Genomic DNA, 16,804 nt, shown 5'->3' on the forward strand with positions numbered 1-16,804 from the left:
GGCGCTCGTTGCTCCGCGAGGCGCCCAGGCTTCCACAGCCCTCGGAGCGCGGGGCTGGGGGCAGCGCGGGGCTGGGGACAGCGCGGGGCTGGGGGCAGCGTGGGGCTGCGGACAGCGTGGGGCTGGTTCGGTGTTTGCGTTTCTCCCAGCTCCCACGTGCGGGCTGCTGTCCTGCAGGGACAGCAAACGCCACCGCTCGGTATTAGTCAATCTGCCTCCTTCGTGCAGTTAGACACCAGTGCGGGCTACGCTGGTGCTTTTTCAGGTTTGTGGTGTTTTTATGGAGCCTGGAGGACCTGGGGGCGCTGGGAACATCGACCTGCCCCCCAAAACAATTCCTCTTTTCAACACAGGAGGTGACGGAACACCATACACAATGCATATATATAACRTGTGTTATATATAATGTGTGTATGTATATGGGGCAAGCCAAAGCAGCCCTGCCCGTGAGGCCTGGCCCAGGGACCAGGTCTATGGGCTGTAAATGACCTTCCTCCCGCCCGCCCGCACTGCGCATGCGCCGCCGCTGCCCGCCCATGTCCGCCCGGACGGGTTTCCCCGCGCGCCGCCGGGGTCTCGCACTCGCTTCCGGTGTTTCGCTTTTCTCTTTCCGGCCGGCGCGCGGGGCAAGATGGCGTCTCGCAAGGAGGGCTCCGGCGCGGGCGGCGGCGGGTTCGGCGCCGCGAAGGGCAAAGGAAAGGCCGCGGCCGCCACGGCCGACGCCGCCGTCAAGCAAGTGCAGATCGACGGGCTGGTGAGCGCCGGGGCGGGCCGGGCCGCGCCGCGCCGGGGCGGGCCGCGTGGGGCCGGGGGAGCCCCGGCCAGGGCCCGGGGCTGCCACCCSAGCGGCTGCGCCCTCCTTCCCTCTCTCCCCGCCTCCCCCGAGCCCCCGGGCCCTGTGTCCCGCGCGGAGGCCGCCGGACCGAAGGCGGCGGGTTGGGGCTCCCCCGTGTCCTGCCTTGCTCCCTCCCGCTGCAACGTGCCGCGTTCCTGCGCCGCCTTCCACGCCCCGGGCCGTGGGAAGCTGCAGAGCTGTGGGACGTGAGGAGCAGGACGGATTTTCCTCGCAGATGTTGTGTTTCTTGCCTGCTCCGTTGTGTTTGTAGGTGGAGGCAGCCCTGACTTTATAGGAAGTAAAACAGAAAAGAGGCTCAGCAGACAGTAATTGGTCTTAGCAGATAATAAAGTTGCCCCAGTGGAGGTTGTTTGCTTAGACCTTGAGTGGAAGAGTGTTTGCTCTTGGCTCTGCTTCTGMTGCCTTTGTGCCGGCTAATGCCGCGTGCAGTGGATAATACTCAAAACAGTACTTCTGTCCTTAAAGTGATTGAGCAGTTGACACATTTTTTTATTGATAAATAATTATTGGCAACTAAATAGTTGCTTAAGGGTTTTAAGGACTGAAGTATTGATTGGTACTTCCTTACTGTGTTTGCTGAGTGTCTTTGGTGCATCGTGCAGRTGAAGTGTGAAGGAGAATCCTTCATGTGTGTATAAGCATGTATATATATATATGTGTGTGCGTATATATATAGAGAGAGGACTAAACACACTAAACCTTCCTATAAGGAAAGAGTAACTTATTTGTGTGAACAGGGTCTTGTGATTGGAAAGGAGACTACGTAATTATTGACGGTTCCTGCAGGATTCTGTTTGACTGGGAGTGTGTTTGGGCTCTAGTTGCATTAAGAGGCTCTTTAAAGGAGGGGTGAAAATTGACAAGTCACAAGATGTATCCCTAAAAACCTGCTGTTGCAAGTGGGCTGCATGGCTTTTTGTTAAACAAGTTTGGGGGGATTTTRCCAAAGGAAATGGATAATAGAGGACACAGGATGGTTCTGCGGTCTTATTTCTGTTGTTTTCAAATGCTTATTTTCCTTCTGTGGATTCTGGATGAATTCTTGACAACCACCTGTTGAATTGCTTTCTTTTTGTTCCTATGTTAATAAAACGGAGGACACAAGGAGAACAGGAGTTTCAAAATGCAGATACACTTTGTGAACTGCTATTCACTCAAACCAGCTGCCTGTTGTCCCCGTGACCTACCTGGAAGTCCAGCAAATGCCTCTGAACACTTTTTCCTTTATGTATTTTTTTCCCCACTTCCTTGTGTGTTATTCTGGCACATCAGAGCAGGGTCTCTTACGCAGAGCCTCTGCAGGGCGAGGTTGACTCACTTTAGCTTCGTCACCTGATGAGGACTCTGGTGGTGGATATTACACAGAGATCTGTCAGGATCCTGCTCGCTGCACTGTTCACAGGCTTCCTTGCCAAAAACAGAAGCCTCAGCATAAGTTTAGTTGCTTTATAGCTCAACTGGCTCCCATTGCAAGTCCTCAGAACGTCTTGTTGGAGCTCTGCATAAACTTCTCTAATGTCTTTCTGTTTTTAAGTCTYATCTGGGCTCTTGCAAAGTGCGAAGCTTTTGCCACTGAATTTTGTCATTTCAGTCTTGTCTTGAGTGAGCAAGGTAATGTAATTTGCTGAGTTTCGATAAGAATTTGAGGAGTCAGTGATCTGTTCTTTTCTACTCATGCCTCATATATTGTAAACACCTTCCCTCCTCTTTTTTTTTTTTCCTTTGGGGAATATCATAGTCTTCTGATTCCTTGAATTCTGCTGTCTGAGTGGTGCTCTCCTTCCTTCCCCGCTCTCTGTTCTTGGAGCTGTTACTGCCTGACCCTCATCCTCCACCAGTGACAGGCAGTCCCATAACAGAGACTACATCAGCCCCTCTCAAATGCATGAACTGACTCATAGCAGTGGTTTTATTTGCATCTGCATAGCTAAACAGTGACAGAAGTAGAAGTGAAGCTGATTTGGACTTGAGTTCTAACTTCTTTTTCCATCAGGAAAATGGACAAGTACTGTTAGCTAGTATCATTTTGATTTAATTGGTTTTAATTTAATGAATAGTAATCTCTAACTTCATAATTTTTTAGAAAAATTTGCATCTGAAGCGTGCTATGTTGCATTTGAAATACAACTGCTTTTCTTAATAYGAGCACATCAGTGATAAAAGATTGTTTTTACAATACATGCTATGATCAGCCATGCATATGTGCTCACCTGCTCATTAAAGTTTGGGTCAATAGTGTTTTACTGCAGAGGTGAAAGTGTACAGTCCTACTGCTTCTCATCACTTTTTTTGCAAGTAATCTTATTCCTCTCTTTTTATGTCAGAATGTGACAGGACTTCTAAAAAGCCTGTTATTTACGAACAGGAAAAAATAAAAGGCAATAGCGTTAGTGACAAAGCAATTTATATGTTAGCTTAAAATATAATGGATAATGATACAACATTACCTATTTTGGCATCTAGTTAACTATGATGCAAGCAGACTGTCTTGTTAATTTCTTTCCTATATGAACCTAGTTAATTCCTTATTTTATTATATAATGGTGCAATTTGGATTTAGATGAAGTGCAGTTTTGCTTCAGGTTTAATTCCTTGAGAATAAAGGAGTTAAAAAGCACTATCATGGYGGAAAGCGGAGAAAAAGGCTTATTTATATATATATTTAAATATATAAATATAACATGTGTTCATATACATACATGTTAGTACTTTTTTAGAGTAATCTACAAAATTACAGTACCAAAGCTTGAAGAAGTTTGCAGAGAATTGTCTTGCGTTGTAGTCACTTAGTAAATTGAATGAAGTACCTGAATGCTAGTTTGTAAAATGCTTCTGATAATAACTTTAGACATAGGTTTCCCACATTTGGAGTATGGAAAATATTTAGTAGTGACAGAAAGGGAAGGAAAAATCAGTGTGTGTTTATACTTTTACATCAAATTTTCTGACAGTGAAGTTGAAAGAACCTTTGCTGCCTTCTAGAGTTGTTAAAAGCAGCATTTCTAAATTTTATCCTGAGTACCTGTTTGCAGTAACTATAGAGAAACAAATGATGCTTGTAATGTATAAATCCATTTTTTTTTTCCTTATAAATATATAGTTCCTACAGCTTGYTTTTGTAGTAGGCTGCTTCTGGACATAAATAAAGCTCAAAGTTTCTTAAAGCTCCTTGTGCATTTCTGGAAGATAAGCGAGTTTGTGCTTCTAGTAGTCCCTTATTGCTGAGCTGTTTGCATGAATTCCATAAGAGCTCGTTTCACCAAGGTAATGATGTCTTTTAAGTTTGGTGAAATCATCAGCAGCTTTGAAAGTACAAGTGGAAGAACTTGCACTGTAACTCTGTGCTCATATGTAAGTTTTGTTTCTGTAAGGAAGTAGGCTTGTGATTCCCCTGGCTTTGATACCTAGTATTATGTGTTATTGGAACATGTGCATCTGATCGACATGGTCACCTCAACCTGTATTGGGCTTGTTTTAAAAGAAAGAGTTAAGGTTGCCCTATGATCACTTCTGCCATTGAGGACATGGAGTTAAGTAGAACTCAATCTGAAGACCAAAAAATACTTTGGTTTATTAGCAGCCCTGGAATTTTGCATATTCTTATTTGGTCATAGCTGAGGCCAGCTGCTTTTGCAATTAACAGCATTTAATGAGGCATTAATTAGAAATTGAAAGAGATGTGCTTGTGACCAGACACCTTGAGGATCTTGCCTCTTGGAGTAGGTAATTAGATTGAATAGAGAAGTAGCAGCAAGTGCTACAACTTTAGTACAGTGAGTTGTGAAGATTCTGCCTACTCATGGCTCTCTTCTTGCTCTATTCAAAGATTTTCCAGGGGTATCTAGAGATGAGTCTGTATTGTGACTTTTACGACTGCTGCAGTCCAGACAGTTGCCTGAKGTTGTCCAGCTGCAGAGTGGGACCTGGATGTAAAATATGCACCAGGTTGTATTTTTTGTTTGTCCTCATATGGAGCTTGAGTGGAGTTAAATAGACCTGCAGTCATCTCGAGTTTTCCTGACCTGTTTCTCTAAAAATATAGAGGTTATGCTAACACTGAGAGTTAGAACAAGTTAGCATTCAAATTTTCACACTATCTGTGGATACTTGAACTTGAAATGAAAGCAGTTTGTATTAGATGGTTACTATATAAAGACTTCATTAGTCTTCAGATGTAATAAATTGCATCAATGCAGCCTGGAGGTGAGCTTTTGATGAGTGATCTATACTCACATCCAGGAGACAAAGGCTTGAGGGGTATTGATAAGTCTAGGAGGAAAGAACGTCTGTAAAGATTCCTTTTTCCAGGCATAGTGAAATGCCAGTGGAATGTGACAGTTTGTAGGATTTTGGTAGGACAGAAGGTTTCCTGCAAAGTCCTTTGGTTTCACAAGTTGGCTTTGTACATAATCACAGTAACAGAAGTACAAAGCAAGTAGTGACCCAACTATAGTGACTTGATCTTATTTAAAACAAAATTTATGGTGTGTGTGTGTCTGTATTTCTTTTTTGCCTCTTCCTTTTTCTTCCCTAATATATAGAGTTCCTTCAGCCCTGGGGTAATGGGCAGCTTCTTCTAATAAGGAAGTAAATTGCCTTTTTTTTTTTTTTTTTTTTTTTAATGATTTAGTTCTAAACTCTGTGCTTGGTGTAGAAACTCTGTGCTATTAAATATAGATATATCCCCTTTCTCGTTTCAACTTGAAACAGGTAAAGTAGGATTAAAATTTCCGTGTTCCTTGTCAATGGGAAGGAGGTACACTTGCTAACAGAGCAGAAACTTTAAATTATTTGAAAGAGTTCATTACTGTGCTCAGCATCTCCTAAGTGTCATGGTAAGTATGCTCTAGTGGGGCATTTAAGCCTCAAACATCTGGTATCGCTTGGTGCTCTGAAGCTGGTGTGTGCTGACAAAAGGAGTTAATCTCAATGTGGAGTTGGTTTCAATGTATCAAACAGCGCTACRCTTCGAGTGGAATGGGAAAATATTTCGAAAGAATGTGCTGCCCTCTGTGCTCCTGCCATTAACAGTTAAACTTCTTGTGATTTTGTGTTCTTGTTGTGTACATATCGGACTGGTCTCCAGCATTGCAATTATGTATGCAGAGCTTTGAAAGGAGTAAATCAAGCTCTTTGGTACATGTATGACTTGTAATTCCAAGGAAGAGAATTTTTCCTCCAAATATCCTTTCATAATTAAAAACTAGTAAAACATTCAGAAACTTGTATTGAAAACATGACCTCATTTCTTCTTCTGCATGATTAATTTGACTCAGCAGGGAGAGGTGACAATTGCTGGGTTACTCCTCTTGCTCACTGAAATGCTCCTTAGGTCTTCATGTTACTTTGCAGTACATGTAACAAGTAGATTTTATGCCCYATCATTCCATAGAAGTGTGTAGATGTATTTATTATTTCTTCTACCTTTTAACTCAATCATACAGACACACCTTGGAAGAAAATAATATTTTGTTTTTTCTAATCTTCAGATTACAAAACTATTAGTTTTCTTATTGTTGCCGTCATCTTATATATTAATCTTTCTATGCCCCAGACATTTCTTTAAACCTGATTTGGATGCTTACTTTTTCCATATTTAAAATGCCTCCCCTTCCTGCCAAATATTCTGAATTATGTTACRATTCTAGCATTTTTAACTCCTGTCAACCCTCAGCTAGTGTTAAGATTACATAACAAACAGATTACATTGCCGCATGTTAAATGGTATCATTACCTACTTCACATGTAAAGGTAGGTCTTTCTATTTTAAAGATGGGAAAGTTGATGTTGCCAGAAGTAAGTGACTTTCTTGCTTTTCTTTAGTTTAATACTTTGTCATCAGAAAATCCGAGTCAGTCCATGCTGTGTCTGCCCATTACTAGGATGATGGCTTTCCTTCTCAACCCTTTTTCCCATAACTGAGCGTTTGCCAGAGAGTATGAAGGCCTGAATGTGAGAGGGGGGAAAGAAAAAGAAGAAAAAAAAACCCCAAAACTGTAGCATAAAAGATTATAAATGAGTAAAATGGCAACCTTATGCAGTAGGGGGTTTATTGATTACTTGTAGGCATGTATTAAATGCATAAGAAAGTTATTATTTTAACAGAGACACATTTATATATGGAATATGTAGCACACCCACCACCCCAGTGGTGAGAATCCTTCACTTCTGTTGGGTAGGTTATGGGCTTCAAAAAGGATCTGTGGCCCCTTAGCAGTGAGACACACCTCTCCTCCATCTCTGCCCCCAAGAAAGCTTGTCCCCTCTCTCGCCCATTTCACTCTGCCCTGTTTTATTAGAGCTTGAAGGCCAGGTAAGTATGGGCAGCTGTATTCACAGCTCTTCACCCTCCAAACAACTGCAGTTCTGCACAGTATGAGAAAACTAGCTCTTTGAAGTTGGCTGTTGCAACTTTGCTCTCTCACCTTTAAGTATTTTTATATACATCAGCTAAAGGTAATGCAGGCAGAGTATCCTTTTACTTGCAGATGCTCTTATAGCTCTATATGCACTGTGAATATATAAATGCTGGTGCTTCACAAATTCATACAGCGTATTTTAACATGGAGTCAATGACTAAGTATAAGGCTCCTGTGAACCAAGTGAAAATTGTTCCAACTGTCCCTGCCTTTAATGTCTGTATAACTTCCATATGCTGTGTGCTAGAGTGTGTTCTTCAGCTTTCATTCTTGAAGTGACAATTATGTATTATCACTAAAAGTAATAAATGTAAGTTTTATATATAAAATTGTCTAAATGCTTGAAGATTTAGATTTAGGTTGAAACTGTGTGAGGTTTTTGTGAAACAGGAAAAGTAATCTACTAGGAAGTACTTGTGAAATGCTCTGTCCCGCTTGTATCTCACAGGATTTTGGACCTTAATCTTATTGCAGCCCCATTGCTGCCTCCAGACCATGTGGTAACAACATCAGGTGCCTGCTGCCCGCACAGCCGGCTCCTGGGCCGTGTTGGAACTGCTTCTTCAAGGAAGTCATTTGGCTGGGCCCATGGCCTTGCTGGTTGCCATGGAAATGAGCATGAATCTCCCTACTGTGAAAATTGTTATGAAACTCCGTATTGCAGAGAAATGCATCATACCGATGTGAATAAGGCAAGGGAGAATTTAAGCACACAACTGTAAGAGTGCACTCTTTACTTATATTGAGGTAGTATTTATAGCATCCTAATGACTTGCAGACAGGAGATGGTCATTAACCTGAATGGCTGTGCAATCTAAAAAGAAAATGAGGCAGGACAAAAAGCAAGGGGAGATTGGTCTACTAAAACTTAATTTTTCTGTATTTTAAATAAGCTTTGCTTTTCTCTGCTGCTTAATGACCTTTTCATTTGATGCTTTGCAGTTCACATTTAACTCAATTAAGCTCAATTTAACTCAAGGTCAAGCATCTCACTTGGACATAAATAGATGAATTTAAATACATTTCACAGGACCTGCGTCATGTGACAGAGCATATGAAAGACCCACCTTTAATCAAAAACCAGGAGTCTCAATTTCCAGTGCTACATTCCTACAGAAACAGGCTTAATGCTTGTGCTATTCAGGTTTTTCAAGCCAAATTCCAACTGGCTATTTATGTCAGTAGCAAAAAATTTATTGGACTTTTAGATAACATCTAGAACCAATGCTGGTAAATATAGTTAAATAATGATCTGTTACATAAAAGTAGACGTGCAGCATGAAAGTTTTATAAATTGGAGTGGCTTGTTCCCCTCCTACTGCCACCATAAATTTGGTATTTTAAATGCCTCTACTTTTTTAGAGTATCCCAAAAATGGAAGGAGCAAGAAAGGAACCCATGTGCAGAGCAGGCAGGTGTGTGTAACCGTGGTGCACTTGTGTGAATCAGCTGGYGGAGTGGGCCTAGGTTTGCACTGTGGAAACAGCCACCTCATTGAAGATCGTTGGGTATTTGTAGTTGTACTTAGGCTGTACTTGTTGCAAAAGCTATTCCTGCTATTCCTGCTTGAAGGGAAGTTATAGAGTTTTTGATCACAGCATCTCAGAAGTAATTTCTACTTCAAGTACATATATACTTATTTTTTTTTCCTCCTAATATTCAGAACTCCCTCATCTTGGTAGAGGGCTGGTAGATACAAAGCATTCTTGGAGAAATTTTTGAAAAACTTGCTCTTGGAGAAAACAAATCCAAATACATACCTTGCTGTGTATATTTGATAAATTATCTATTCCTTTATTTAACTTTGGTTTATTTTCCTTATCTCTGATTTGCAGTATTGTCAGGAATGTATTAATATTTTATCAAAATGTTCTATTTCAAAACACCCTTGCTCTACAARTACAGCATCAAACTTCATTATCTTACCCTGAGAATCTGCTTTATAAAAACAAATCATTTTATATCTGTGAGCAGCCAGCAAAATTCTGAACTGCTTGGGCCCCAGGAACCCAATGGTTTTCAAGTTACTCTTCTGCTGTTACCAAAAATCTTAATGCAGTTAACATCTGCCAAGGCAATCTCTGCTCTAGCTGCTCTGTTAAAGTGGTCTTTACAGACAATTAGGCATGTGCGTTGTAGCCTAAAGATCTGCAGGTCCAGGTATGTTAACACCTTTTCTGTCCTGTTAAAACCAAAGAGAAATATGGAATTGTTATAAAGGCCTTGAATCAGGGCTATGTAGATTCCTCGGGTGCCCTGTAATTGCTGGTGTGTTTTTTAAATTTAAAAAGGGGAGGTCTTTAAACACACTTCATGTCAGGAATGATCGCAGAAAAAAAAAAAGAAGAAACACTGTAGATTCTGTAAGAGAATCTAGGAGGAATTTAAAAGTCTCTCCAGGTAGCCAAGAATAAGCATTTAAAGATTATTATAATGTATTAAACATGAGGGTCTTTTTGTTAGCCTTGAGTTACCTTGTGGTGCCACTCCGTGCTGTTGTGGCAGCCTTGCCTTACGAAGGGTCGCATATGCAACATGAGGGAATCAACCCACCCATGGCCATGATATCCATCAGATGTTGCCCTTTTGGAAGAGAGTTGCTGTGGACTGTGCTATTAAGTAGCATTTCTTTGTGTATGTAAAATATGTGTATGAATACATAAAGAGAGGGTGTCGAGAGGAGGGAGTGAGACTTTTCAGGGGTGGCGAGTAGTAGAACAAGAGGCAACACCCAGAAACCAGCACAGGAAATTCCACTTAAATTTGAGGGAGTAGCTCTTCACTGTGAGGGTGCCAGAGCACTGGAGCAGGTTGTTCRGAAAGGTTTTTGAAGTCTCCTTCCCTGGCACAGGACACAATCCTGTGCCATGTGCTCTAGGTGCTCTGCTTGTGTGTGGGGGAGGATCGGACTAGATGATCTCCAAAGGTCCCCTCTATCTTCAGTCATTTTGTAATTCTGCAGTTCTGTAAATATCTGTCTCCTTAATCATCCAGAAGGAGAGGTATCTGTAGTAAATGTATATTTTCTTATTCATTGCRATAGTACCTTAAATGTATTTCAGAATTTCTGTTGTGCAGGCAGGAAAGTTTAAAAGACGTCATTACTGCATTTTCAAGAGGTTCTGTAGCCAGGAGACAAATGAGCTCAAGGCAAGTTCTTGCTTGGTGAGCTTCCAGAGCTTGTCTTTTGTGCGTGGAGGATAAGCACTTATCTGCGGCGTGTAAAAACATCATCTGGAACTGTTCAAAAATGTTAACTTTGCCCATGTTTCCCTTTATCCTGTTCTAATTTTCTCTTATTTTTGCAAGACTGTCTGAAGAACTGTGTCATTTCACACTTATCTGGGGTTTTCAGAACTTTGTCCTTAATTTCATTTCTCGAGTTGCTCTGCAGGAGCTAATTAGCTTCCTCCTCTGCACTTCATCAGCAGGGACTGCAGCCTGGGCTGTGCTGACACTCATTCGCCCTGTGCTGGCCAGGTCCGCAAAACTAGAGATATTTAATTCTGGGTATGTATTCATTTGGAAATTAGGCAGATTACCTCATTCTGTTTTTCCAGAGGTGCCATATTCCCAAGGTGCTGCATTTTTAATATTTTTGATAGATGTCTTGATTGCAGGCGGTTTAGAACCTTTCAGGCACACGTGCATGAGTAGCTGCTAGTTGTGGTATTTCAGACCTATTCGCTTGCAAAAATACAGTGCTCTCATCTGAGCTTTTGCTGTGCTAGATGTACGAGTGAAATTGCCATTCATGCTGTCAAGTTTAAATGCAAAAACCCGCTATTTGAGGTGTAAGAATTCACATGGAGAAGGCTCCAGAAGGGTGATAGCATTCATTCAAAATGTCAGATACTATTGACTATAATAGTTTCCAAAGGCTTTTTCTGCCAAGATAAACATTGATCAGAGTTTCAGCAGCATTAAAAACATTGAAGGCATGTGGATATGTTGGCACCTCCTGTGTTTGTTGCCCTTGTCAGTTAGGSTTGATTTGCAAATGGCTACGTAACGGGGTATTTCTTACACTCTCTGCTSTTCCCCCCACAGATGCTGGCAACGTGGGGCTCATTTTTTCTTGGGCAAGGGAAACTGTTAAGCGTTCAAAACATATAAATATGTAATTTAAGAAAGTAAATCTGCTTGTTACACCATGCAGCAAGTGCTCTCTGGGTGCATATGGCTGAATCTTGCATTGCTAAGGCAAGATACAGCACAGGTGCTGGAAATCTGCTTTTGGGTGGTGTTTAGAGCTCTCTGCCCACGTGAATCCTGGAGCCTGGTGTGGTGTTGCTTCCTTCGGACAAGTACAGGAACAGGCATCGTGGCCTATTCATGGTGCTAGAGCTGAATGGCTCTGGCATCCCTCAAAAGGCCTGCAGAGTTTCAGTTGCCAGTTTGTGTTATAGGTACTTCTATAATAACATATAAACTTCTTAAATTACTAATCATGCTATCAGAGTGTAACCAAAGTTTCAAATTAGGGATTTTACCTCAGCACAGGGGTATCTTTGATCAGTGTAACAGTTTTGGAACGGTTCTGTTTTGCAGGATGACTTCACTGCTAATGTTTGAACGGTGCTTTGAAGATTAGAAGCACTGCTGAAATACAGGCATTTTTGTTAACTGAGGATTAATGGCCTTTAAATTTGGCAAGTGGCTACTTCAAGTGATTGAATTGCTTTGGTATTTTGAAGACTAAATTTACAAGGCTGGGGGAGTCTTGAGTGTTATTTGGTGCTGAGTATTCTTTTCTGAACAGCCTTTGTTTAAAGTAGTGTAAGGAGAGTAGCATTTCTATTTAATAAAAAAAGAAAGAAGAAAAAAGGAAATTATGGCATTGGAATGGCATATGTATAACTTAGCTAAAGGGTTTACCTCAGAAAGTTGCTTTAAAAATGAATAACTGACAACTGACAACATCAGTGAGTTGGGTATTATGAGGTATCGGAATTAAATAAGCTTCCTGAAAAACTTGCTTTAGTTTCTACTTTCATACATAATTTTTGTTCATGGGCCAGAAATGCCGTTTTACCAAAGATGTACTTCATTGCTTAAAAATAACAGTTGAATTGCAGTTTCTATTGGTGTTACCTTCATGTAACAATGGTTTAACAGTCATCTTAGACCCCCTTGGTGAGTGCAAAGGTATTGAAAACAGTTACAGTTAGTAAAAAGGGGCAGTATCTCTTGTTAATGAAAGGATCAGTGGATGGGAACTGAAAATAGTATTTGGAAAAGTGTATTGGCACTGGATAAAACGTAGGTTATAATGGTGCCTATTGAGATTTCTTTGGGATGTTCCTTTATTTGTCATTTGGAAAAAAAAATGATTAATAATCCTGTGGTCTGTAACCTAAGTTATTTTGACACTTCATAGTTTTATCTGTCTGAAAGTAAACGTATTCTGCTTTTGTTCTGTTACCTTACAACCTTTTTGAGGAAGTGTGTAGGTCAATGTTTGTTTTCGTAGTTTACTCACTACGAAGCATTGGTTTAAGCACTGAAATCAGCATCTGCCTTGGCATTGGCATGGGTGCAGTGATAATGTTTGCCYGATGCGAAACTGGTGGCTGGAAGGAGCGACGTGCCAGCGTCTGAAACTGCTCTCCCTGCCTCCGCTGAAGTAGCTCTGCTCTGCATTTGAAGGTCTATTTTGATACCAAAATGCAAAATACCAACATTTTGTTATTGGCTTGTATTTTCAGGCAGGCTTTTTAGTCCAAGTTCAAGATCCTGCTGTATGAATGGTTTGAATGTTATGTACTAAATAAAGCTCTAGAGCAAAGTGAGAACAAGAATGAGGTATCGCTGGATTTGTTTCTCAATTTCTTTTATTGTTTCATAAATGTTTTCAGTAGCTAATATCTTTTACGYGCAGCCTTAGCTTCTGCAGCTTGTTAATAGGTGAGAAGGTTAGAAAAGTTGTTTTAAGCCTGGAGTTCATGAGATACTTTAAAGGAGTGTGAGGGTAACAAAACAACACTTGTCAGTTTATGTAAATTCAGTATACCAAATCTGCGAATCTCTAAATTCAGTCTGTTGAGTCTGTATCTCTCTGGGTAATATCTACTGATGTAGCCAGGTTAAGGTTTGAAAACTGCTCGATTTCTTTTCTACCTTTTTTTTTTCCTTATTTTCAAAATCAGGCTGTCCATGAGTTTTTTTTTTTCCCAATTTGCCACAAGAATGAATGTTTGTAATTTTTTTTAAATTTTATTTTTTTTTGTGGCACTCAAAATCATTGTTTTGATTCTTTATTACATATAATTTATACAAAATTTTGACATGACTTTAGACTAAACCACGAAGGAAGAAGGTAAAGAAAATACAGATACCTGATGTGTGTGAATTTAAAATTCCTTCCCTGTAGAAACTTCACCAAATGCCAGTATTTATACAAAATCGGTTTTCAGAGTGGTTGAACTGAAATCCATTTTGCGAGTGAGTTTGCCTATGGGCACGAAAGTAGTAGTGCATCATGAAGTTTGTAGTTATCAATCTTTCCAGGATGAAACCAGAGATGAACTAGAACTTAGTGAAATAAGACCCACTTATCCTGCACCTAGTATTATTTTTTTCAAGCCGATGAAACTTGAAAAAGTTTTTTCAGGTTTTTTCAAGTTAGTGTTTGCCCTCATTTTTATTAAAAACATATATATATATATATATATACACACACATATAACTTGAGTGTAAAGCATTTCTAATGATTAGTTGACTTTATATTCGAGTGGCCCTTACACTACTTACAATATGATCTTATCAGAATAATTCATTGAAGAATTCAGATTTAGAAAACCTAGAAATATTTTGTTAAGGATGAGCAAATTTTGCTTCTTGTTTGTGCTGCTTATTGTTATGCTGCTTATTGTTTGTGCTGTCGTTGTTCCATAATTCTTAAATATCCTTTGGAAAAAAGTTAGTTTGCATCATAAAAAATGCATTACCATCTGACATAAAACCACACCAGGATGTAACCTTAAAAGTTAATGCAACTGAAAGTAGATGGATCTTTTATGTTTTAAAAAATTGCTACAAGTTTCTGCATAGTTAGTTTTAGGGTGTTTTGATAGTGTTTCCTGTGACACATCTCCCTTGGGAGGCAGCTTATTGCCCTTGTAAGAGAGCTTTTAACTGTTACAGCAACAACGTAAAGAAGAAAAGATCAATATTTCATTTTAGAAGGATGTTTCAGAAAATTGGTTTAGAACTGTGTTTTGACTGTTTGTTTAATGGTCTTTTTTATTTCCCTGTAATTTTAGAATGGCCTTCTGTTCTTTAAGCTGTATTAAACCTKCTGGTGTTTTAGCCAGTAGCTTGCTTGGTTTGCAACTATAATTTAGAGACCATTTAAACAATATATCTGGAGTTTTGAAACTGTAAAAAAAAGGTTGTTTAATACAGATTTCTTGCTTCTGTGTTGCAGGTTGTATTAAAGATCATTAAACATTACCAAGAAGAAGGACAGGGGAATGAAGTAGTCCAGGGGGTGCTGCTGGGACTTGTGGTGGATGACAGACTTGAAATCACGAATTGTTTTCCTTTCCCACAACATACAGAAGATGACGCAGACTTTGATGAAGGTAACATTTGCAATTGTGCAAAATTTGAAACTACAGAGTTGTCATATGTGCAAAAACATCCTTGTGTCTGTCCTGTCCTGCTCCCCGCTCCCTCCCAAGTGGCTGGAAATTTAGATGTCAACAGAGAGTCTTTTATTTGACTCAAAGTATATATGTGTCTTTTGACATGCCATTGTGTATTSAATCTTGTATATGTGAGAAAATATGGAAGGATAAATATTACACAATGTGGACACACTTGAGTAAGATTGTCCATACTGAAACCTGCATTAGCTTTCAAACTACAATTCATGTAGACCTTAAAAAGCTTTTTATAAAAATGGTTTCATTTGACTATCATATGTGTTCGTATTTGTATGTACATACATGTACATGAGTACACATGTATATGTATGTATATGTGGTTATGCATATACATTACTCTCTGGGGATTCATGTATGTGTTAAGTATTCATTTGAAAAGCTGGAAAACAGATCTCTAAGTTTAAGGCATTGTTTACGTGAAGCATGGATGATCTTTTTGCTTTTCTAATTGGGCTAAAATAGTACCAGTTGTTTACATCTGTCTCCCTTGCTGGCCCTAGAAATATTTTCTTAATGCCTGTGTAAATTAATGTAATCTACTTGGCAGAGTTCGATATTAAATTTCTAAATTAAGAAGACATACAATTCAAACCTTTGTTAGAATCAGTAGAAACACTTTTTATTGGAGTTCAAGACAGTTTAACTTCAAGAGCAACTGAAAATGCAATATAGTCAAAGTAGTTATGATTAGAAGCCTCATTGTATCTAATTTTGACAAATCAGTTTGAGCAAGATTAATCTTGCTTACAGTGATATTAAGTATATTTATTTTTTATCTTTAATACTGAAGAATTGCAGACTTTACTTTTTTAAAAAAAGATCATTTCGAGACTTTCTCGATGCCTGGTAAGGTGACTGAGCTATGTTTTTCCTTTGGCTTCTGGTGTGAAATCACACAATTTGCTATATAGAGAAAAAAGCTAAAGATGAGAGTGTGTTAATTGTCATACAGTAATATGGTACGAGGATCAAAACTATGTTTTTTTTCAGACCTGAAAGGCATTTAAAAAATGACTTCTCTCTTCTGTAACTCTTCAAAGGATTGGGATAATCCAAGTTTTTAATTAAAGCAGATTTCCCTATAGAAAATGACCTAACTGATTCAGCGTAGCTGATAGAGGAGCAAGGAGCGAAATGAATTTCTTCATTTCCATGATGGATTCATCAAACAGCAAGAAGGCTACCATGCCGGTGAATGTTGCCTTTATCTGCACAGGTCTAGGCCCAAATATATGGAAGGAAAGAAGTAAGATACCTGCATTTCAGTGCTGCCTCTGCCTAGAAACTTTAATTCTTTCCTCTGTTTGGTCAGAATTTTTTTTTCCTCCTTTTCCCTTGCCCAAGATTTTGGGTTGGGTAGAATCCCAGTGTAAGCTTTTGGCCTACAAGGAGTATTTCTTAAAGGATTTGAGCCATACTTTGTCTTGGACTAATATGGGGACAGTTGCATGGCTGCTGTCTCCCTGACAGGAGGAAATAGGGACCAACTGCTGTTGGGTTATTTCTTGGCAAACTCCTCATCGGCTCTGGAAAAAAAATAATACAGTAAAGAGAGAATTCCTTCTGTATCATTTTGTAAGAGTGCCAGGAGCAAGGCACTTGAAAAATATTCATTACCTTGTGGTCTTGATTTGATGGAAGTAGCTTGGATCATTAGTCTTCAGATTTATGGGGACCAAGAAGCTCACGTTAACTGTGAACTTGAGCGACTTTAATTCTGCAGTATTCGGTTGTCTAATAAGAAATGGTGATGTCAGAGAAGTGGAATCATCRCTGTTGCAAAAATTAAGCTCACCTAGAGGAAGGTGAAATTTGAGTGAATGAATTGTTGGGTAATCGGCAAGAGGCATGTAAGTTAA

At 39.7% G+C, this 16,804-nt stretch overlaps 1 protein-coding gene across 1 annotated transcript in view; it reads left to right on the forward strand.

The window, feature by feature from the left end:
- Positions 1-612: 612 nt before the first annotated feature.
- The window catches only part of EIF3H (eukaryotic translation initiation factor 3 subunit H), a gene marked incomplete at its 3' end in the record, with an annotated part of 73,659 nt that continues 57,467 nt past the window's right edge, over positions 613-16,804 (forward strand). Inside the window, exons 1-2 of the mRNA XM_026046304.1 lie at positions 613-754; positions 14,705-14,861. Coding sequence (XP_025902089.1) covers positions 632-754; positions 14,705-14,861 — 280 coding nt within the window. The remainder of the gene's footprint in view (positions 755-14,704; positions 14,862-16,804) is intronic.

Source organism: Nothoprocta perdicaria, unplaced genomic scaffold (assembly GCF_003342845.1).
Source record: "Nothoprocta perdicaria isolate Ctin4 unplaced genomic scaffold, notPer1 scaffold_430, whole genome shotgun sequence".
NCBI lineage: Eukaryota > Metazoa > Chordata > Aves > Tinamiformes > Tinamidae > Nothoprocta > Nothoprocta perdicaria.